At 41.3% G+C, this 22539-nt stretch overlaps 1 protein-coding gene across 1 annotated transcript in view; it reads left to right on the top strand.

Moving 5' to 3' along the window:
- The window catches only part of ncaph (non-SMC condensin I complex, subunit H), a 25200-nt gene continuing 2661 nt past the window's right edge, over nt 1–22539 (top strand). The window contains exons 1-16 of the mRNA XM_052041027.1: nt 1–111; nt 6635–6858; nt 7197–7284; nt 8504–8596; nt 10557–10677; nt 11202–11335; nt 11710–11899; nt 13231–13319; nt 14306–14505; nt 14764–14912; nt 15251–15354; nt 18516–18638; nt 19493–19597; nt 19704–19868; nt 20274–20387; nt 21688–21776. Of these exons, the coding sequence (XP_051896987.1) occupies nt 6641–6858; nt 7197–7284; nt 8504–8596; nt 10557–10677; nt 11202–11335; nt 11710–11899; nt 13231–13319; nt 14306–14505; nt 14764–14912; nt 15251–15354; nt 18516–18638; nt 19493–19597; nt 19704–19868; nt 20274–20387; nt 21688–21776 (1982 nt within the window). The 5' untranslated portion in view covers nt 1–111; nt 6635–6640. The remainder of the gene's footprint in view (nt 112–6634; nt 6859–7196; nt 7285–8503; nt 8597–10556; nt 10678–11201; nt 11336–11709; nt 11900–13230; nt 13320–14305; nt 14506–14763; nt 14913–15250; nt 15355–18515; nt 18639–19492; nt 19598–19703; nt 19869–20273; nt 20388–21687; nt 21777–22539) is intronic.

The following is a 22539-nucleotide window of genomic DNA, read 5'->3' on the forward strand; positions in this document are numbered from 1 at the left end:
TTGAATTTCCTCACTAACGGCCGTTGGTCCGCGGCACCGGAAGTCCAGCGATCTCCGAGCCCGGGAGGGGGACGGACGGCGGCGGCGGGTGAGCGGTGTTCCGGTGCGCAGGTCAGTGCGGGGCTCGTGTGGTCCGGGACGGACCGGCGGAGAGAGGTCGGTTACCGGCCGGTTGGCCGGCGTGGCGGGCGGGAGAGCCCTGGGCACCGCGTCAGGGCAGCGGGCTCACCCCCCCCCCCCCCCACACACACACACACACACACACACTGATAGCACCCCCTCCTACACACACACACACTGATAGCACCCCCTCCTACACACACACTGATAGCACCCCCTCCTACACACACACTGATAGCACCCCCTCCTACACACACACACACTGATAGCACCCCCTCCTACACACACACTGATAGCACCCCCTCCTACACACACACACACACACCGATAGCACCCCCCTCCTACACACACACTGATAGCACCCCCTCCTACACACACACACACACACACACTGACAGCACCCCCTCCTACACACACACACACACACACACACACACACACTGATAGCACCCCCTCCTACACACACACACCGATAGCACCCCCTCGTACACACACACACACACACACTGATAGCACCCCCTCGTACACACACACACACACTGATAGCACCCCCTCGTACACACACACACTGATAGCACCCCCTCCTACACACACACACACACAAACTGATAGCATCCCCACCTACACACACTGATTTCACCCCCTCCTTCACACACACACCCACACTCTCTCTCACACACACAGTGATCTGACCCCCCTACACACACACACACCAACACACACAGTGATCTCACCCCTCCTCACACACACACACACACAGTGATCTCATCCCCCACCTACACACACACAACACAGTGATCTCACCCCCACATACACAGTGATCAAACAACCTCCTACACACACACACAGTGATCTCACCCCCTCCTTCGCGTGCGCGCACACACACAGTGATCTCACCCCCCCCCCCACGCACACGGTGATCTCACCCTCCCTACACTCACTAACACACACACATACACACACAGTGATCTCACCCCCTCCTACACTCACTAACACACACACACAGTGATCTCACTCCCCTCCCCCCCCCCCCACACACACACACACACACACACACACACACACACACACACACAGTGATCTCACCCCTCCTACACTCACTAACACACACACACACAGTGATCTCGCCCCCTACACTCTCTCACACACACAGCGATCTCACCCCCCAACACCCCCACACACACACACACACACACACACACACACACACAGAGTGATCGCACCCCCTCCTACACACACACAACACGGTGATCTCACCCCCACCACACACACAGTGATCAAAGAACCTCCTACACACACACACACACACACACACACAGTGATCTCACCCCCTCCTTCATGCACGCGCACACATACACACATGCACACACAGTGATTTTACCCCCCCCTATACACACACACTTACAAATAACACCGCCCTGCCGTGTACTTGTGCCTGAGCTCAGTGATACAAGGTTAATTAAAGATCTAAAATAAATAAAATCGCTTTAAGTTAGGTAAATTAATGGATTTCTATTCCCGTAACACACTTCTGTTCTAGAACTGTTCCCATAACACAATTACTGTTCTAGAAGTTCTAGAACTATTATTCAGATACATGTAGGCATTCCAGCTGATGAGTGTATCTGAATAATAGAAAATATTGATGAATTGACGTGAAATGCTCGACAAAGTCCAGAGCAGTTCAGACTGCAGGAGATTCCGGTTGCCGTCCCACTCCCACTTCAACCTGTCTGTCTGTGGCCACAGCTAAAGGGGGAACAACACCTCATCTTCTGGCTACATTGCAGCCTCCCAGATTTAATGCCAGGTTCAACTTTAGAAAACTTGTTTTAATTTTTGAGTGTATCACAACTGGTGACTTCTGCTGTAAGCCAAAAAACTTTGTTTTACCCTTGTTCTCTCTCCATTAATTAGCTCGGGATTGATGCAGGGTTTTGACCCGACGCGTTGAAAATTCCTTTCTCCCCACAGATGCTGCTCGACCTGCTGAGTTCCTCCAACAGATTGTTTGTTGTGCCAATATCTGCAGTTTGTTTTGATTTTCACTTTTTGATGACATATTGAATGACAGAGCACACTCGTAGGGCTGAATGACCCACTCCTGCTTCTAATTTCTGGGTTAATTGGAAACTAAATCTGTTTGTTTCCAAAATAGACTCTTGAGTACTTGAACATATGTCCAGTCGTATGGAGATGTTCATTTTAAGGATAAAGTTTGCAATGTAATTTTTCAAGAGCAAAGGGATTTAAAGAAATGATCACAATCCACTTTACAACTTTGGGTAAAACTTTACAACTTTGGTAAGAGATATCAGTCTCAGTGGATAGCACTGTCATCTCCTGCCTCAGTAGATTGTAGGTGCAAGTGCTCGACCAGACACTTACCCGAGAGAAATTTAGTGCAGTACTGAGGCAGTTTAGCTGTCTTTCACATGTACTTAGAGTTATGTAACAGAAAGACAGATCAGAATGGCCATTTTGAAAATCATAATGGTGACTGTAGACAAACAATCATGGGTTAACATTGAAGATTTGTCTCATGGGTTTGTGCAATGTAGAACGTGTACTGTTGCTGCTTGGTATTTTGACCACTCAGCAGGTATTGCAGATTGGAGTACAATAAATATGAAAATAAATACAACTGGAAATATATTTTCCATGTGTATTACAATTGGCTAGCCTTGAATCTGCGACTCTTTTGCAGCAAAGAGACCAAGGCTGAGAATTTAAATACTCCAGGATACCTAACTTTTAGAAGAAGGGGCAAAATGGAAAATGTGGTGGGGCAGCCCTGGTTTTAGAGAATAGGATAAAGACATAATGGAGGAAAGATCTTAGTTCAGAAAATCAAGAAGTGGAATCAGTTTGTCTGGAGCTAAGAAAAAGCAAGGGACAAAAATAATTGATGGGAATTGAAACTCTAGTAGTTGTATAGTGCATTGTATCATTAGAACCATGAACTCTACCTCGTTATCCCTCTTTTGCACTACTTATTTAATTTTGTAAATTATAGTAAATGTTATGTCTTGCACTGTACTGCTGCTGCAAAACAACAAATTTCACTACATACATCAGTGATAATAAACCTGATTCTGATTCAGGAAATTAGTGGTGCATTTAGCAAGGGTAGTATAGTAATTGTGGGGACTTTAACCTACTGTATATATAGACTGGGCAAACAAAATGAATGGTATTAGTGTGAGATTGGTTTCTCAACAAATAATCTCAGAAACAGGCTACTTTAGATCTATTTTGTCCATTTTCTGATAAGCAGCATGTAATGAATGGTGGCATTGTTGCTGAGATCTCAACTTTTTCCCATTTATATAAATAACTTGGATAAAGGGAAGACATGTTTGCTAAATTTGCTGATAACACAAAGCTAAGAGGGAAGAAGGAAGCTGCAAGCACATCTAGATGGGTCAAGGGAATAGGCAAAGACCTGGAGCATGGAGTATAATGTGAAATTGACCATTTTGGCAGGGGAAAAAAAAATATTATTTTAGTGGTGTGAGTTTACAGGGCTCTGAGATAAGAGGGATGCAGGTGTCCCAGGGAATAGTTTACCAGACCTGGAATGGGGGGTTGCCTTATGAAGAAATTTTGGATAGGCTAGGCTTCAAAAAGTGAAAGAGGACTTGATTGTAACATAAGCTCCTGCAGGATCTTGGTATGGAGGATGTGGTGAGGATAATTCCTGTTGTGAGATAATCTGGAACTAAAGGTCACTGTTTCAAAATATGAAGTTAGCTATCTGAGACAGATGGGGTGAAAACATTTTCTCTGCATGCTGTATGTCTTTGGAACTCTGTCTCTCTAAGAGTGGTAGAAGAGGACCCTTTGAATATTTTTAAGGAAGATGCAGATAGATTCTTGATTAGCAGGTGGAAAAAGGTTACTTATGTTGAGATTATAATCATACCAGTCATGCTGTCATTGAATGACAAAGCAGGTTTGAGGGGAAGGGTATTTCCTGCTCCTAATTATGTTAATAAATACCATGACAGAGTTATTTGCTGATCTAGTAATAAAGGAGCCTTTAGGGAACAGCAATCATAGTATAGAATTTTATATGAAGATTGAAGGTGATAAAGTTCACATTGGAACCTTGGTCTTAAATCTGAATGAAGCAAAATATGAAGGTATAAGACTTGAGTTGGCTATAGTAGATTGGGAAACTACATTAAAAGATTTGACAGTAAACAATGACTAAGTTGTAAAGAATTAATACAATATCCATTTTAAGGCAAAAAAAACAAAGGAAATAGTCAGCAGGTCTCGCAGCAAGTGTAGAAAGATGACAGAGTTAACATTTCAGGACATCAGAACTGTTCAGATGAAGGGTCGTTGATCTAAATTGTTAAGTCTGCTTTTCTCTCACCACAGATGCTGCCTGGCAGTCAAGTGACTAGAAGTTTCTGTTTTCACTTTAGGTTTCCAGTATCTGCAGTTTTTTTTTTCAGCCCAAAAAGTAAAGAGGTCTGGCCACACTTATCAAGAGAAGTTCCAGATCGCATTAGATCAGCTTATAACATTACCAAAGGATAGAGAAAACTTAAGAATTCAGAAATGATTAGTTTGCTTGATAAGGAAAGGGAAAGTAGAATACTGGAGTATTCTAACATAAAGATAGATTGTAGGAGCTTCTATAAACTGTATAAAGGAATAGATTAGCAAAGATAATGTGGTGTCCTTGATAGACTGAGGCAGGAGAAATTATATTGGTGAATTAGGAAATAGAAGAGAAATCTGTCTGTCTCTAAGGAAGAAGGCACAGGGAACCACAGGTGTTGAGTAAATGAGAAGCTGAAAGAAATTAGTAAAATAAATTAGTACTGGAGAAATTGATGGGACTAAAACCAAGACTTAGAGTGATAGAGTTATACTGCAGAGAAACAGGCCCTTTGGTCCAACTTGTCCATGCTGACCAAGGTGCCTTCCTGAGCTAGTCCCATTTGCCTGCATCTGACCCATATCCCTCTCCACCCTTCCTATGCATGAACCTGTCCAAATGTCTTTTAAACATTGTAATTGTACCCACTCCTACCACTTTCTCTGGTAGCTCTTGATGCATATTAGGACTTAGGACGGAGATGGCTATGGAGGTGGTTAATGCACTGGCCATCATCTTTCAAATTTCCATAGTTCCTTCAGATCAGAAGGCAGAGAATGTAACCCCACTTTTTAAGAAAGGAGAAAGAAAGAAACGAAGGAACTGTGGATCATTTAGGCTGATATCAGTAGTTGGGAAAATGCTGGAATTTATTATTAAGGAAGTGGTAATAGAGCACTTGGAAAATAATAGGATTGGGAAGTCAACATGGATTTATGAAAGGAAACTCACAAATTACAAATCTGTGAGAGTTCTGATTTTGCAGTTAGTAGCATTAGTAAGGATGAATCTATTGATTTGGATTTTTAGAAAGCCTTTGATAAGACGTCACATTATTAAACAATATTAGATAGCATAGTATTTGCGGTAATATGCTAGCATTGGTTGAGATTGGAAAACAGTAGGAATAAATGGGCCATTTTAAAATTTGCAATCTATGTCAATGCTTTAGATGACAGGACCATACATAGATTTGCTACTGATAAAAACCTAGGTGATGCTGTGGGTCGTAAGGAAGATGTCGAGAGGATTTGGGGGATCTAAGCAGGCTAAGTGAATGGGCATGGACAGGCAGGTGAAAAAAATGTGAGGTTTTCCACATTTGTATGAAAAATAAAGACGTACTTTTTATAAATGACTGAAGGATATAGGTGTTCAGGGGATCTGGGTGACCTTGTACACAAATTGCTAAGGGTTAATATGCAGATTCCGCAAGCAAGTGATAGGTTAGCTGTTGTTCCAAGCTTTGAGTACAAGAGTAGTGATATCTTGCACCAGTTTATATAAAGTCCAGGTGAGACAGCATCTGGAATATTTTTACAGGTCTGGTCTCCCTACCTAAGGAAGGATAGACTTGCCATGGAAGATGTCCAACAAAGTTCACCAAACTGATTCCAGGAAAGGCAGGTTTTACTAATGAGGAGAGATCAGAGTCTTGGCCTGTACTGTCATGAGTTTGGAGGAATGAGAGGTGGAAATGTTCCATGGAAACATACTAAATTTTTCCGGAGTTTGTCATGGTAGGTGTGGAGTTGTTTCTGCGGGCTCGGGTGTCTAAAACAAAGGATTGTTGTCTCAAAATAAGGGGTCAGCTGTTCAGGACAGAAATGAGAAGAAGTTTTTTCACCCAGATAATAGTGAGTTATTAGAATTCACTAACCTGAGAGGGTTATGGGGGCTCACTTGCTGATTATCTTTGAGATAGAAGTTGATAGACCTTTACATAAGAGAATCAAGGGATATTCAGTTAGCCTGGGAAAGTGGCACTGAGGTAAAGGATCAGCGGTGATCTTCGGCAATGGCAGAGTAGGTGCAAGGGGCCACGTGACCTACTCCTGCTATTTTTTTATGTTCTAGTGACAGGTGTTGGTGTTCTTATCTAGCGTTTGTCTTCCACAGGCCAAAATGAATACTTCCACACCAGTGTCCCGCATGAGCCCTGCTGGCCCCATTTTTGTTTCTCCCTCTACAAAGCGGCAGGCTATTCCAAGCTTAAAGACCACTGTAAAAATGGATGTTGCAAGAAACGATGACGAGCGTGAAAGGAGGGAGAGGAGACGCTCAAAGGTGACTGACTTGCAACTGAGTGGCATAGACACCCCACTGGTATCCCCAATGCAAAGGTAGGGCTCATTGCTTCATTTTGTTTTGTTTTCTCACGATATGCATTTAAGTACTCTTTTGACTAAGGAGCACTGGATAGTTAAGAGCAAAACTCCTTTTCCTGCCATGTATGTCCTAACGCTTTTGACCAACTAACTAGGTTTCTTTCTTTCTTCCCTCGGAGCCCTGGTACCTCATAGTGATGTCTAATTGTATATACATGTTGAGGTGTCTTGCTGGCTGGCAATGCTAGTATGATTATCTCATGTGTCTGAAGTCTCTGTTTGGTTAGATGCTAAGCACTAAGCAACTCTTGTACACTAAACTAACTCATTCTGACTTTCACTCCTTGTTCCAGAGGGACCCCCCAATCCTTTGAAGCTAAGTTATCAAATAATCAGATATCTGAACATTATTCTACCTGCATCAAACTGTGTTCAGAAAATGTAAGTAGAGGACTATCTTTGTGCTAACTTTGGAACTTGTTTGTTTTTCCAGTTGCAACATATTTCATATTTTAAAAGAATGGGATATTTGTAAACCAGCAAGTGTGAAATTATTTTGAAAGGATAATCTTCTGTGCATAATATAGCCTATTACTTCACTGTAGTTCTGGTAAATAACTGCACTGTGACATGTGTCAACCTTTGGATGATTAAAGGCTTTGCATATAATATTTAGCAAAGCCATTAATGTTTATTTGTCATTACCTTAAAAAGAATGATGGTAACAGCCTGTTTATTTCAGAAAGCACAAATTAGCTTCTGAAAGTGAAAGTAAAAACAAATTTAGATGTAGTTCTTATTCTAGATGTTCTTCTGCATTTCCTTGTACTTTTTTGTGTGTATCTGATAATGCTGGTGCACCATGGTGCAGAGTCTGCTCAGGTATAAAACTGGGGCTAGAGCTGCCATGACCTGAGCTCAAGTGCTTGTGGGTCTGACCTGACCGTAGCCATGGGTGTTGTAGTCTCAGGCATGCTGTTCACATGTAGCAATGCTGGGCAGTTCTCTATCTGGGTGGTGTGCCAGCCCAAACTGACCCAACCCAACCCAACCCAAATGCTGTATGTTGGAGTATGGACCCTACATATATGGCTAGGTCCCATCAGGCTCTATCTAGTATGGAGTTTATTTTGCCTAGGCACTGGCATTTGATGTAAGTTTTTCTGTGAAATTTTACAGCAAATATGCTCCTTACAATTTGGGATACTTTTGCTGTTTTATCATTTCAAGGACTTGGGAATGAATTATATTAAAATGTTTAACCAATCTCACCTAAAAACTTCTCAAGATAACCTATGGATAGATTATGGATCTGTTATCAGTTAATTTGTAATTAATTTGTCAGAAAGCAATCAATGACCAATATACTGAACTGTCTGTTCAAATATAAAGATTTCATGCACATCTGAAGAGCTCTTAATCTCTCTCTCTGCATTGGAAAAGTTACTGTAACTCATTTAAGTCTGTACATTTATAATCCAAGTTGCATAATTGTTCCATGTTATTTTAACGTTTGTGCCTTTCTCCTCTGTACAGTAGTGGGAGCTAAGTTACAAATACAAAAAGATCTGTACACAGGTTGGTTAAAGGTGACTGATATGGCTGTTGTTAAGATATTTGTAGTAATACTATATCTAATTTTATTCTGTGGCTTTTGTAGAAAATTACCACCAAGAATGCCTTTGGTCTTCACTTGATTGATTACATGGCTGACCTCCTCAAAGAAAAGGAGTCTGAACTTACTAGTTTCAAGGTTAGAAAAGTGTACAATGCTTAAGATCTTATTCAACTGATTCTTACAAAATCTTCCTTGTGAATTTGCTAAAGGACGATTGCAACTTCATAGTGGTCCTGCAATGGATGTGATGTCTGTTAACTCTGTCTCCAGAATTTGGGTTGTATCTCATTAGTTCTCTTTGACATGTGGGAGCCATACAGAAGTGAAGTAGTGAAAGTTCAGGGTCAATATCTTCCCATAAAGATGAAGGATAAGAACAACAATTCCAAGGAGTCTTGGAATTACAAAAGGAAGAAAGCATGCGGCAGGTATAGAGAATGGGGAAATGGGGGATGGCTAACAGGAATATAGAAATTGAAAAGTAGACTGGTTATTTTCCCTCTATCTTTCAGTCCAGATGAAGGGTCTTGACTGGATACATTGACTGCCCATTTCCCTCCATAGATTCTGCCTGACCTGCTGAGTTTCTCCAGCTTTTTGTGTGTTGCTACAATCAAAGACAAGTTTATGGTAGTGTAAGAGGTGGTCTGTAGTGTTCCATTGCTTAGGTAGGTTTAGGGTTGTGCAAGTCAGTTCAAGAACATGATCGTTGTAGGAAAGTAGCTGTTCCTGAACTTGGTGATGAGGGACTTCAGGAGTGAGAAGAGGGCATGACCTAGATGGTGGCGATTCCTGATGATAGATGCTGCCTTCTTGAAGAATGCCTCCTGTAGGTGCTGTGACTGGTGGGGAGGGTGGATGCAACCAGTCGGGATACTTTCAACAGTGCATCTGTAGATTATTTGGTGACATGCCATATCTCCCTAAGCTTCTAAGAAACTAGAGGCCTGGCATGCTATCTTTGTGATTGCAGGGCCCAGGGCAGGTTAATGCCCAGGAATCTGAAGCTGCTTACTCTCTCCATCTCTGACCCACCAACTGGATATAACATTTTAAGTTTTCCCTTCTGCTGATTTCTCTACTTGGGGCTCTGCTCAAAAGCAGGATGTATTCCCATTGCTTGTGCTTGATCTAAGTCAAGTACATTATTGAAAGACAAAAGTACAAAGCTCCTAATGAGGAAGAGTAGAATGGGTGACAACTATTACCTTCACCGTGATACTTACAATAATCACTGACCATCTCTTATTCATCAGCTTCACGTATCATGATTTATAGTGCACTTTCCCTTCAATATTTCATGTATAAAACATTTGATGGGTGGTTTCCTAACATCCAAAGAGATGTTAAATATTAATATACATGGCTAAAGAATCTTTTATTACCAGCCATACTATTAATGATATTTAGTCTACTTATGAGTAACAGATGCAGATTTGTATTGCAGTCAAAAGCACAAGCATTTCTAGTAATCATCAGTCCAGGACAGGTTTCTCTGCCTCTATTGGTGCACAGTATTCTCACATATCTTATTCACAGATTGTGAAAATTGTAACTTACTAGCCATGGGTTAGATATCAGAATGGATTTATGGAAACAAAACTCTGGTGTATCTTGGTGAGCCCTGCCAAAAATTCTTGGAATTTAATATAGTTTCATGGTTGATTAATGCAAAGGTCTCCCATATGACATGACACGAGTATCCAGATCTGAAATGGTTGTTAGAGAAGGAAGCTTAAATGACTGTCTTAACTGATTGTCACACCAAAGCCCACAATTCTGACTTTCCCAAGAAAGCCATAGTTTCTTAGTTATGATTCAAGATGGATGGGAACTTATAGTAACATAGCATTCTCTGAATTCTGAGTTTCCACTGATAATGTAGCTTCAAGGTAACCAGCACTGCTCCGTCGTTATTGGCTGTGGTCAAATCAAAATCTTAAAGGGACTATGTTCGATGATTTTTCTAATTTGCAGATTGGCGCATAATTGTTTGATGTAAATGGATAATTTAAAACAATTTTTAATAGTTTTCTGCTGTAACTTGTAACTATTGTATTGATTTATTAACATTTTAATTTACAATTGACTACAGATGGCAGCTGGCACATTGGATGCCAGTACTAAGATCTATGCTGTGAGAGTGGATGCTGTTCATACAGATGTATTCAGGATCCTGGGGGGCCTAGGGAAGAATCCTGAAGAGCCAGGTGCAGGTAAATGACATCAATTTTAAGTCTTTCTTCTTTGAGAAGAACATTTAGTTTTTAACTCTTCAATTTTTGGCACCATTGGTACCCTGCTTTGAGCTCAAGATGCAATCATAGGAGTGAAGGTGCTAGTGAATTCAGCCTAAAGTTAGCTCATTATAACAATATTTATTGACAGTGCTGCTGTAATGTGAACTTCCTCCTGCTGCTGCTTCGGGAACACAGTTGAGGCCTTGGCGCTCTCCTGGCCCTACCACAGTAACAAAGCAACTGAGGCACTGTGCATTGGCTGCCTGGGATGGCTGCTGTTAGGTGGGCCATGGCAGGCAGTGTGACAACACCTGTGTACAGCAAATTGCAGTATAAGAGGTCTTATTTGTGAAAACCTGGATTTTTTTTTTCCTACTTTTAATTTGTATATAAAAAAACTTGTAATATTGCAAATTAGAGATTCTGGGAAGGGCCTTATTTCCTTTTATAAATCCTGTTTGGCCCCCGAAGTAGTATGACTGTGCTTTGTCTGCATGTAGAGGTACATCCTGGATCTAATGAAGCTGACAATGAAAAGGGCTCTCAGAAACAACACAAAAAGAAGCATTCATACAAAACTATTGAACAGAATTTGAGCAACATCACATATGGCTTGAATGACATAAAGTGTGAGGTGAGCTCGTTTTTCCTCTGTTGAATGTGGACATGTGATTCGAGTGAGTTTGAATATTGTTTAAGTCTTGATAGTGAGGGTCGATGGGCTCTTCAACCCTCAGCTGAAGTTAGTTGTGCTGAACCATGTTCTAGTTTCCATAGCTGCACACTTCCAGTTGAGATGACTATATATAAATTAGGAACAGAAAACCCGGTTTGCTTGTACATTAATTTCCTACTGTGGATCAGGAAGCTTTTCTTCTGCTTCTAGATTTTTGTATGCTTTTTAATTATTATGTAATCACAGTCCATGGAAGATAAATTTACTTCTATTTTACTTCTAACGCGGAACTCATGGCAAATGAAATTTAATGGGCACCTTGCATTTTTTAGGCTGACCCAATGTTCCAGAAAGCTGCCTCTTTGTTTGATGAATGCAGCACAGTGGGGGTTTTCATGGTTAATCTCCAGACGTATGGACACTCTGCTCAGCTGGTGTTTGATTCAGATGCTAAACTCATTCAAACTGTCTCTGCACCAGAACTGCCACCCATCGATCATGTGGAGATATCTGACCTTCAAGGCAAGTTTAAACAAAATTATCACTGAATGCTAGCACTTGTGTTAGCAGAAATACTTTTACACGTCTATTATCCCTAACATTTGTTATTTTATCTTCTCCTTGTAAAGCACAGAATGTTGCTGCATGTTTTCTTTCACATGGACAGTAATTGCATTCCAGTTATTTATGTAGCAGCCTCTGTCTGTGCTCTGAGGTTTTCAAGTGATTGAATTCGTGTTACTGTGGCTGGAATCGGATAGTTTATATGATTGCTAAATTGTTGATTGGCCCCATAATTATTTCTTCAATATTAACTGTCAGCTTCCTTTGGGATGGATAGCACCTAGGGAGGGGCTGTCTCTAGTATGGTGTGGGAATGTTGCTTATGACTAATTGCTATATTAGTGCCAGGTGGCTCTGGAATCCTCTGGTTTATTTAACCAGATAGCGGCTGAACTTCTGGTGTGACTAAGCTGTCCAGTGGTGATTACAAATTTATTTACCTGTGAGTTTTTCCAGAAGTGAGGCATTTTGTTGTGTCCCTTTTACCTTGCTCCTGCTCTAGCTCCACAAGTGACAGTAGCCTTTCAACCATCTAAAATGTCCACTCTCCATGAATAATCCTGGACAGGAAATATTAGTACTTGTTCATCAATGCCGATAAGGCAGGAACTTGTTATTTGAACTGGGAACCTTCTCTGCTTTTTGTAGATATAAAACTCCAATAATCTGCTCACCGACCATTCAGAAATCCCAATGTGTTGTTATCTGGCTTAGCAAATAGTATTTGCTGTGCTCCCCGTCCACTTGCTGGAGCCCTGGTTCCTGCATTCCCTTTAAATTTACAGGTTTACTGAGCTGTTGTGGCGTAACTTATTTTTTTAAATAGTGAATGTTAATAAAATGTTAATAGATGTTTAAAATATCATCCAATAGTCTGGAAAATCTGCTAGCCCAGCACCAACTACGTCCAGAGCATGCTGGATTACTATATATTTCTTAACTTCCATTTCTGTGTTGCAGCTACTTGAGTGCAGGTCATCTTTGCTCTCTGCAAATTGGTGCATATCACTCAATGCCACTCTCATTGAGCTGGTTTAGAATAAACATCTTAGTTAATTTAAAACAAAATGTTGAAGTCACCAATTGCATAAATGTTGCCTGAAAAGTTTAAATAACACCAAAATTATTGGTTGTATCCTTTTGTAGAATCATCTTGTTAGTATATCTGCTTTCTGTTGACTCTGGATGTGGATCTCATCCTTGCATCTTTCATTGCATGCATTGAATTTTATTGACGTGCTTACTCATAAACTGTCCTATATTTAAACTCCGTTTCCATTTTATGACAGTCCTTCAGCAGTCTCTGGAGAACAAGACAATTTGTCCTTCATTTGAAGATTTTCAGTTCACAAATTGGGACAGTGAAGCACACAATCAGGTAATCGTGTCTTTCCCCTACACTAACCTCCTCATCCATCTATATTTACATTAATGTATAATTCCATCATCTTCAATGTTTTTTGCAGAAGAAATGAATCGTGCAGGCAGTTCATATTTAGCGTTGTCTATGGATTGTGGAGTTAATATTCTACCCTTGTTCTCAGAATGGATATGTGCTAAGGCTGACCTGTGATGACTGGCAGGAGCAATTCCTTCTTGTTTCGTGGATGATGGTTGAGTGAATGGACTGAACTCTTTTGTTCAGTTCAGATGTGATGCAGTTCAACCCAAAACCAGGAATTTTAATCTAAGTAGAGGAAAGGTTGGCTGTGATAGATCAGGAACCTGTGTTAAAGGGTATGACAGGTAATGTGTAGCAATTAAAGCATAATATACGATTTGTAACATTCCTTTTAAGACACAGAGGCATAACAGGAAAAGTGGTCCAGCTTTGGATTATAAGAGAAATTAAAGATGGTATTAAAACTAAACAAAAGACTTGGCAAATTGCCCGAAAAAAAAACACAATAAGCCTGGGGATTTGGAATAATTCAGCAAAGATGATCAGGAAATAAACTCCTCCATAGTTTATTTTCATTCCATTTTCTCATAATCAAACTATGGAGAAGCATGAAAAACAGAGAGAGAACTTTATAGGCACATAAAAAGGAAGAGACTAGCAGGGACAAATGTGGGTTCTTAACAGACAGTGATGGGAGTATTTATAATAGGAATTCGGGGAATGGCAGGAGGATTATATACATGGGAGACACAAAAACATCTAAATAATGACGAATCAAGGGTTCAGTGCAAACTAAGAAATGAGTATTAGTAAAGAAATACCACTGGAAAAGTTAATGAGCCAGAAAATTTGTATTCCACTTTTAGCCTCAATCCATCTGAGTGGTTTGTAAACTACCTGTTAATATTCTTGTTTGTCAGTGACTGATTATTTTGCAATGTTTTCCAATTTCTGCTGTCCAGGCTGTTACTTCAATATTAGAGAAATTCAAGAAAAGTAATCACTTATTTGACGTGAATGCAGAGCCAGAGTTTGCAGATAATCACCAGGACGTCCATGACACCCCAATGGATGATTTTGATGGGGATGTTTGTGACGATGATGGAGATTTTATGGGACAAGATCAGCAAGAAGTATCAATGATGAATCATGACCAAGGGAGGTAAGAGTGTTTCACCAGCTCTGGAAACATTTATGCATTGTAGAAATTATCATTGTTCCCCAGAACTACAAGTTGAAATCTGTTTCATTTATGTTGTCGATATTTGGAGTAAAAATAAAAAGAGCTTGCTGAAGTGGTCCATCAGCATCTTAAGGGCTCCTTGAGTAGAACGGTATCAAGAGGGATTGAAGATCTGTTGATCTGAATATATTTAAATTGGAAAACTATTCACTAACATACTTGAACTTTTCTTCATAGTAAAGAAGTGATTCCGCTCACAGATGTGGATTTTAACAGCCTATGTGTCCAACTTTCAAACCAGCCAGGGGAATATTCCTATTTTAGTCCCAGAATAATGAGGATGTGGGCAGGGCCTAATCACTGGCACTTCAAAGCTCGACACATGGGTAAGTACAACAACAAATGCACACAAGTGCAAGTCCTGCACCAGAAGTACTGCTGAGTCCACGTGTTTAATTTACCCTGGTCAAGCAGTCATAGAAAGTAATTCTATTTCAAAGCAGGGTACTGATCCTCGCTGTTTAAATTGATATTTCTTAAAAAAATATATATATGATTTTAAAAGACACTGGATAATTTAACCTCTGGCAATTCTGTACATAGAGTGGAAGCGGAATGGAAAACTGTAATTGGCACAGAAATGTTGCAAGAAGATCATCTTTTCTGTGTAGAGTGGAAGTTAGTGATTCTAAGCACCTTCAATAATTTTTCTTTTTCTCATCAGGAGAGGCAATCCTTGATAAAAACAGGAAAAAGCAACTAAAGAAAGTATTTGAAATTGACTTTGAAGAGGACATTAATTTTGAGAATCATTTCAGAGAGACCAGGGTTTGTATCTAACATTGGTTACTTGCATTACTTATGAGGGTTCAAACTGTGGCAGTGGGGTGGGAACCAGAGCAGTAGGTCAGCAGGTGGAGTGATTGAGGAGAGGGTAGAGGTTTAGTCAAGTAAATCTAATAGCAATAACAGGCAGGGCCGGGTTAATGAAAACATGTATTTCTGAACAGGTGTATTTCTTTCAATGCAAGGAGCACAACAGGTAAGGCAGGTGAGTTTAGAGCCTAAATTAGTACGTGAAACCATGCTGTTGTAGTCATTAAGAAACTTGGTTGAGGGAAGGGCTGGATCGGCAGCTCAACGTTCCAGGGTACTGATGTTTCAGAAGTGATAAAGAAGGATGTAAAGGAGGTGGAGGAGTTATTGATCAGGGAGAAAGTCACAGCTGTACTTAGTGAGGACATCTTGGAGGGCTGATCCAGTGAGGCATGTAGGCAGAACTTGAGGATAAGAAAGGTGCAATCACTGTGATGGGGTTATACTATGGGCCTCCCAATAGCAAGCAGGATCTAGAGGAACAGATATGCAGGTCGGTTGTGAAAAGGTAAAAATAACAGGGTTGCTGTAGTGGGTGATTTTTAACTTCCCCAATATTGATTGGGAGTCCCTCACTGCCAGGAGCTTAGATTATTACTTGCATCCAGAAGGGTTTCTTGAATCAGTGTAGATAATCAAATGAGGGATTAGGCCATACTGGACCTTGTACTGGGGAATGAGCTTGGCCAGGTGATTGAATTTTCAGTGGAGGAGCATTTTGGGAACAGTGATCATAATTCCATAAGTGTTAAAATAGTTAACGGTAAGGATAAGACTGGTCCTTGGGTGAAAGTACAAAATTAGGGGAAGGCTAATTATAATGGTATTGGGTAGATTGGAAGAGGCTGTTTGAGAGTAAATCCACATTTGACGTGTGGGAATCTAAATTTTAAAGGCCAGCTGGTTAGAGTTCACGACAATCGCGTTCCTCTAAGGATGAGAGTTAAGAATGGCAAGGTTCAGGAACCTTGGATGACAAGAGATATCCTAAGCTTAGTCAAAAAGGAAAAGGAAGCATATGTAAGGTTTAGGAAGCTGAAATTGGACAAGGCCCTTCGGGAATGTAAGGGAAACAGGAAACAACTTAAACAATGAATTAGGAAGGCTAAAAGGGGTCATGAATTGTCCTTGGCAAGTAGGATTAAGGAGAATCCCAGGGCATTTTGGATGTATATTGAAAGCAAGATGGGGAAAAGGTAGGTCCACTCGAGGACAAAGGAGGGAATTTATGCCTGGAGTCAGAGGAAGTGGGCAAGGTCCTTAATGAGTACTTTGTATCCGTGTTCACCAAGATGGACATGGGTGATGGTGAGATCATGGAGGGGTATGTTGATATTCTAGGCGTTGATATCGAGGAGGAGGAGATGTTGAAACATTGAGGATAGGTCCCCAGGACCTGATGGGATCTACCTCAGGATACTGAGGGAGGCAAGAGTTGAGATTGCTGGGGCCTTGACAGATATCTTTGTATCCACTTTAGCCACAGGTGAGGTCCCAGAAATCTAGAGAATAGAAAATGTTTATGAAGGGCAACAGGGATAAACCAAGAAACTATAGGCCAGTGAGCCTGACATCAGTGGTGGGGAAATTATTGGAAAAGAACCATAGGGACAGGATTTACTCGAATTTGGAAAAAGCATGGATATTAGGGAAAGTCAGCATGGCTTTGTGTGGGTAGATCCTGTCTCACAAATTTGAATGAGTTCTTCGAGGAGGATTGACAAGGGTGGGCAGTGGATGTTCTCTACGTGGACTTTAGTAAAGCATTTGACAATGTCCCTCATGATAGGCTGGCCTAGGAGATCAAGTCCCATGGGATCCCCGGTGAGTAGGTAAGTTGAATACTAAATAGTCTTGGTCATAGAAGACAGAGGGTAGTGCTGGAGGGTGTTTCTCTGTGGAGGCCTGTGACCAGTGGTGTTTGACAAGGATCAGTGCTGGGATCTCTTTCGTCTGTGATATATACTCTCTATAAATGATCCGAATGAAAATGTAGGAGGTCTAATTAGTAAGTTTGCTGATGACCAGTGGACTTGTGGATTGAGGAGAAGATTGCCAAATGATACAGCAAGATATAGACCAGTTGGTAATATTGGTGGAGAAATAGCAGATGGAGTTTAATCCAAACAAGTATGAAGTGTTGCATTTTGGGAGGTCAAATACAAGAGGAAAGTACACAGTAAACGGCAGGACCCTTAGGAGCATTGATGTACAGAGGGATCTTGGGGTGTCAGATATGAGAGGTGAGAGGGGGAACGTTCAAAGGAGATGTGCTGGGCAATCTTGTTCTTCCACACAGTGGTAGGTGCCTGGAATGTGCTAGCCAATGGATGTGGTAGAAGCAGATATGACAGCGACATGTAAGTGGCATTTAGACAGACACATGAATAGGCAGAGATTAGAGGGAATTAGACTATGTTCAGGCAGAGGAGATTAATTTAGATTGGCATCAAGGGTGGCACAGACATGGTGGGCCAGATGGCCTGTTTCTGTGCTGTTCTGTGTTCTATTGATCTGCAATGCAAGGGATTTTATTTCCATTAAGTTGACATATCAAATTAACGATCCAAGCCTATGAAACTTGGCATATCTAAGATTTAAAGGGAAAGATGAGCGGATAAATAAGGGAACAGTTAAGTATGATTCTAGAGTTGTAAAAGGAGAGAGGACACTGAAGGAGCTGTTGAGTTATTGAGGAAAGCCAGACGTAAAGGGTATGGAGAAAAGATTACAGAGCACTTGAAATGAAAGGGATGTGGACAGTTTCCTTATAACACTGAATTGTGCAGCATGTGAGAGATGTACTGGTGGTACATCAATGATCATCTACATCAGTGCTTCCTATTCTGTTTTCCTGGATTTTTCCCCACAACTGCAGTATAAACGTGGTGAATTTATCAAGCTGTGGTTTGACTGTTAAAGAAGGACTGAGGTTCTCCCACTAGTGGAAACATCTTTCCATCTGCCCTGTCGTACCGCCTCAGGTTTCAATAAGATTACTCTTCATTTCTTCTAACCTCCAAAGAATATAGATCTGGGATCTATGGGATGTAACTTGATTTAATGGGGAGCAAGAGATACAGTATGTGAACTATTGTATTCTGTTTCTCTAGGCTGCCACAACAATCTCAAAAGCTACGTTAGACCGACATAACGGACAGCTGACAACACTGCCTACAGATTTCCATTATGATCCAAACAACATAACCTGTTTGTTCCTTAAACCTTCTATCAAGGTAAGTGGAGATGTCGCCAGTAAATTGAAATAACGAACACGAGATGATGATATATTTCAGTCTTTCTCTTTGAGGAGTGTTTGAGGCAAGGCATCTCAGAGAAGTTCCAAAACACATTGGCCTTGTGTAACAGGATGGGGTCAATTCCAAGTTTTCGTTACTGGCTTTTCTTCCAATGTAACAGAAGGATGGCTGCCCTATTCCTGCATGTAGTAAGGAGAAGATAGGGAAGAAATTGCTGTCCTTGTGAGTAGAGAAAAGAAAATAAAAAGAACATAAAACTAGAATGGAGGAAATTGATAAATGACTGGCTCCCCTAGATAGACAGTATTTCCACATAACGTTCCTTCCCATTGAACCCCAACATCTAACAGACAGTCTCTCCTATGTCAGTTTGACCAATAGTTGTGCCTTGTTAAAAGTAAAAGTGTTCCTTGAATGAATGCTAATTAGTGCATTGGAAGTGGGATTGAACAATGGACTATGAATTGGTTTCCTTGCATGTACCAAAACATGCTAGTTGATAAGCTAATTGGCTAGCGCAAACTTGCCCCTAGCGTAGGCAGGTGGCATGAGAATCGGGGGTTAGGGAAGGTTGATCAGGATGCATGCGGAAAAATAGGATTTGTGTGGATGGGTGCTTCGTGGTCGGTGCAGACACAGTGTCAGGAGGCCTCTTTCTATGCCCTGACACTCCATGACTCTAAGTCATTCTGGTAGGAGCTTTGTATTCTCCATTTGATGTCTGATGTTGGCATCCTGTGCCACATTTGGAGTAAGGGTTCCATTTTCCACTGTTCACTTGTGTTACTTTGTTCAGTTTGCAACTTTTCACTAAAATTATCCGTTTACAGATAAAACGAACTGTGAAAGAAAGCATCTCAGACCAAGATGAAAAAATTGGGGAATATGATTATAACAACCCCAATGATACTTCAAATTTCTGCCCCAGAGCTCAGGTCTGTATTTTGCTCATGAACGCATTTTGCAGAATTTTCTTAAATGGGCAACATCATTTACTTATGAAGTGAACTCCTTTCTTGGTTCCCTTTATTTTTCTGACAGACGGATAGCGATGATGAGCATGATGGATTTGTTGGCGCAAATGACTCCTTTGAGTTTGCAGATAATGTTGCGATGGAGCAGGAAGGGAATACCCTGGAGCAAGACAGAAAGTGGTCAAATATCACAACATATGGAGGAGAAAACTTAGTGGCAGAGCCACAGAAAGTAAGCGTGCTGTTGGTTGTAGAAAAGACATTAAAGGAACTTTGCAGTGTAATTGGGCAGTACACAGAACAAGTTATGCATGCTCGGAGTAAAAATAGACTTATTAGATTTTTACTGGTAAATAAGTGGTGTTGGCAAATGTTCTTGTGGGCAGGTATTACAATATTCTGACCTAGGTGACTCGTAACAGTTTAGAGGAGCATACAACAGAGAAGTCAAACTTGGTCGCTTATAGTCTCTAATTTAAGCATTTCCCAGTGATCCCACTGTGTTTGGATGGTTAAGCACTGGTAAAGCTGGAAGCTCCTTCTCATCCCACACCAGGCCTTGTGTTGAATAAAATAAGAAATTTTGGTTGGCTCTGAGATGTAAAAGTTTACAATTCTAGCTCCTGAAATTTTGCAGGTCAACAAAATTCTGTTGAATTATTCAAAAACGGCAAAAATGATGGATGTGAAGAGATTGAAGCAGAACATGTGGGAACTCCTTACTGGAAATGCAGCAGTCTCAGAACGAAAGGTGAGGCATGTGCTGAATGGGATCAGCAAACACTGGAAAGTAATTGATCCTTTGGAGCTGAAATAACTCAGTCAAGGTGATCTCCGAAAGGATTGTTGCTGTCTGGACTATGTATCCCAAGAAACTGCAGATGCACTCCTGTTGCACTGTGGTTGTGTGTTTAAGTTTTCGTTCAGAGGTTTGAGACACAATCAGGCTGAAAATCCAGTGCAGTGCTGAGGAAGTACTGCACTGCATTGTCTGAGAAGGCATCTTTCAGAGAAGACATATGGAGGTACTGTCTTCTCTGAATAGATTATTCTGAAGCAGAGAGGAGACACGAAGCTGCAGATCCTGGAATCTGGAGCATCATACAGAATGCTGGAGGAACTCAGCAGGTCAGGCTGCATCTATGGAGGGAAATAGACAGTCAACGTTTCAGGTCAAGACCCTTCATCTGGACTGAAAGATAGAGGGGAGATCGCCATGATGGAATCTGATAGGAGGGGAGGGTGAAGCATGGAAGCAACTGAGGGAGGTGGGAAGGGCAGAGGGGAACGAGTGGGAGGACTGTGTGGGCGATGGGCAGGTGTAGGGAGTATGGGCAAGAACTGGGGGCTGGGGTGAGTGTAGGAAGAACTGGGTGATGAGGAGAGAAGAGGGACCGGGGGAACAGTTTACTAGAAGTTGGAGAATTCAGTGTTCCTTCAATGAACAATGAATAGGTGCAGGTGAAACTCATCTTGCGTCCAACTGCACTTGGAGACAACAGTCTGCAGATGCTGGAATCTGCAGCAAAAAAACAAACTGCTGGAGGAACTCTGTGAGTCAAGCAACTGCCTTATTTGGTTCCATGCTTCGGTTTCCTATCAGATTCCATCATCTTCAGCCCTTTGTCGCCTCCACCTATCACCTCCCAGCCTCTGTCACTAGTTCCATCCTCCCCTCCTCCACCTCCCCCTTCCCCCCTCCCAAAACCTGGATCCGCCGATCACTTGCTATCTCTTGCTCCACCTCTTTATACTGGCCATCTGCCCTCTATCTTTCAGTCTACATGAAGGGTTTTGACCTAAAATATTGACTGTCCACTTCCATAAATGCTGCCTGACCTGCTGAGTTCCTCCAGCATCTCGTGTGTTGCTATTTTGAAGCAGAATTTTTCCAGGCGTCTGTGTCAATATTTGCCCCTCACCCATTAGTTAATTGGCTTTGGTATCCATTGCTACATTACACTAGTACCAGCCCTTCATTGGCTGTAAAATTATGTGATGTCCTGAAAGGAAATAACTGCATTCATTAATGTTTTTGTTTGAATAATAAGGATAGGGCGATTGATGAGTCAACGGTCAACGCAATGACAGTGAAAGGACAACAAAGCTTAACAGCTATTACCAAGGATCTCTTTGAAAGGTTTGTTTCTTTATCATGTTTAGACTACTCTAACCAAGAGGTGTGCTGATTTAGGAATATCTCACATTTTGCTCTTGAACAATTATTTATGGAAACAATTAGAATCCTAAAATGATGCAGCTCCAAAGGAGGCATTTTGGCCCATTATGCCAACTGTTCTGAAGTGCAAGCTAGTTAGTTTAGCACTTGCTTTTCCCCATATCATTGAGATACTTGCCTTTATGACCCTGTTGATGAAGGCAAGTACAAGAATGGAGATTATGGTACAACTTTGTAAAACAATGGTTAAGCCATAACTGGAATACTGTGCAGTTCTGGTTGTCCCAGTATAGGAAGGACTGGAGAAGGGGCAGAGGAGGTTCACAAGGATATTGCTGGGTTGGAGGAGGCTGAGGTCTACTAGATAGAGGTGTATAAAATTTATGTGGGGCATAATGTGGATAGTGGGAGACTTTAGCATAAACTGTATAAATATATAATCTAAAGCATGTCTCGATAACAGAAGTGCCTAAGACTAGACAGCATAAGATTAGGGCAAGGAGCAAGAGATTTAAAGGCTATCTGTGGAGGAATCTTTTCACCCATTGGGTGATTGGAATCTGGAATGCGCTGCCTGAGAGGGTGATACACTCACAACATTTAGGAAGTGCGTTGAATCACCAAGGCACAAGAGGCTATGGACCAAGTGCTGGTTAATTAGAATAGCATAGATTGAGTACTTAATGGTTAGCATAGATGTTGTGGGCCAAAGGACCTGTTTCTG

Source organism: Pristis pectinata, chromosome 29 (assembly GCF_009764475.1).
Source record: "Pristis pectinata isolate sPriPec2 chromosome 29, sPriPec2.1.pri, whole genome shotgun sequence".
Taxonomy (NCBI): Eukaryota; Metazoa; Chordata; class Chondrichthyes; order Rhinopristiformes; family Pristidae; genus Pristis; species Pristis pectinata.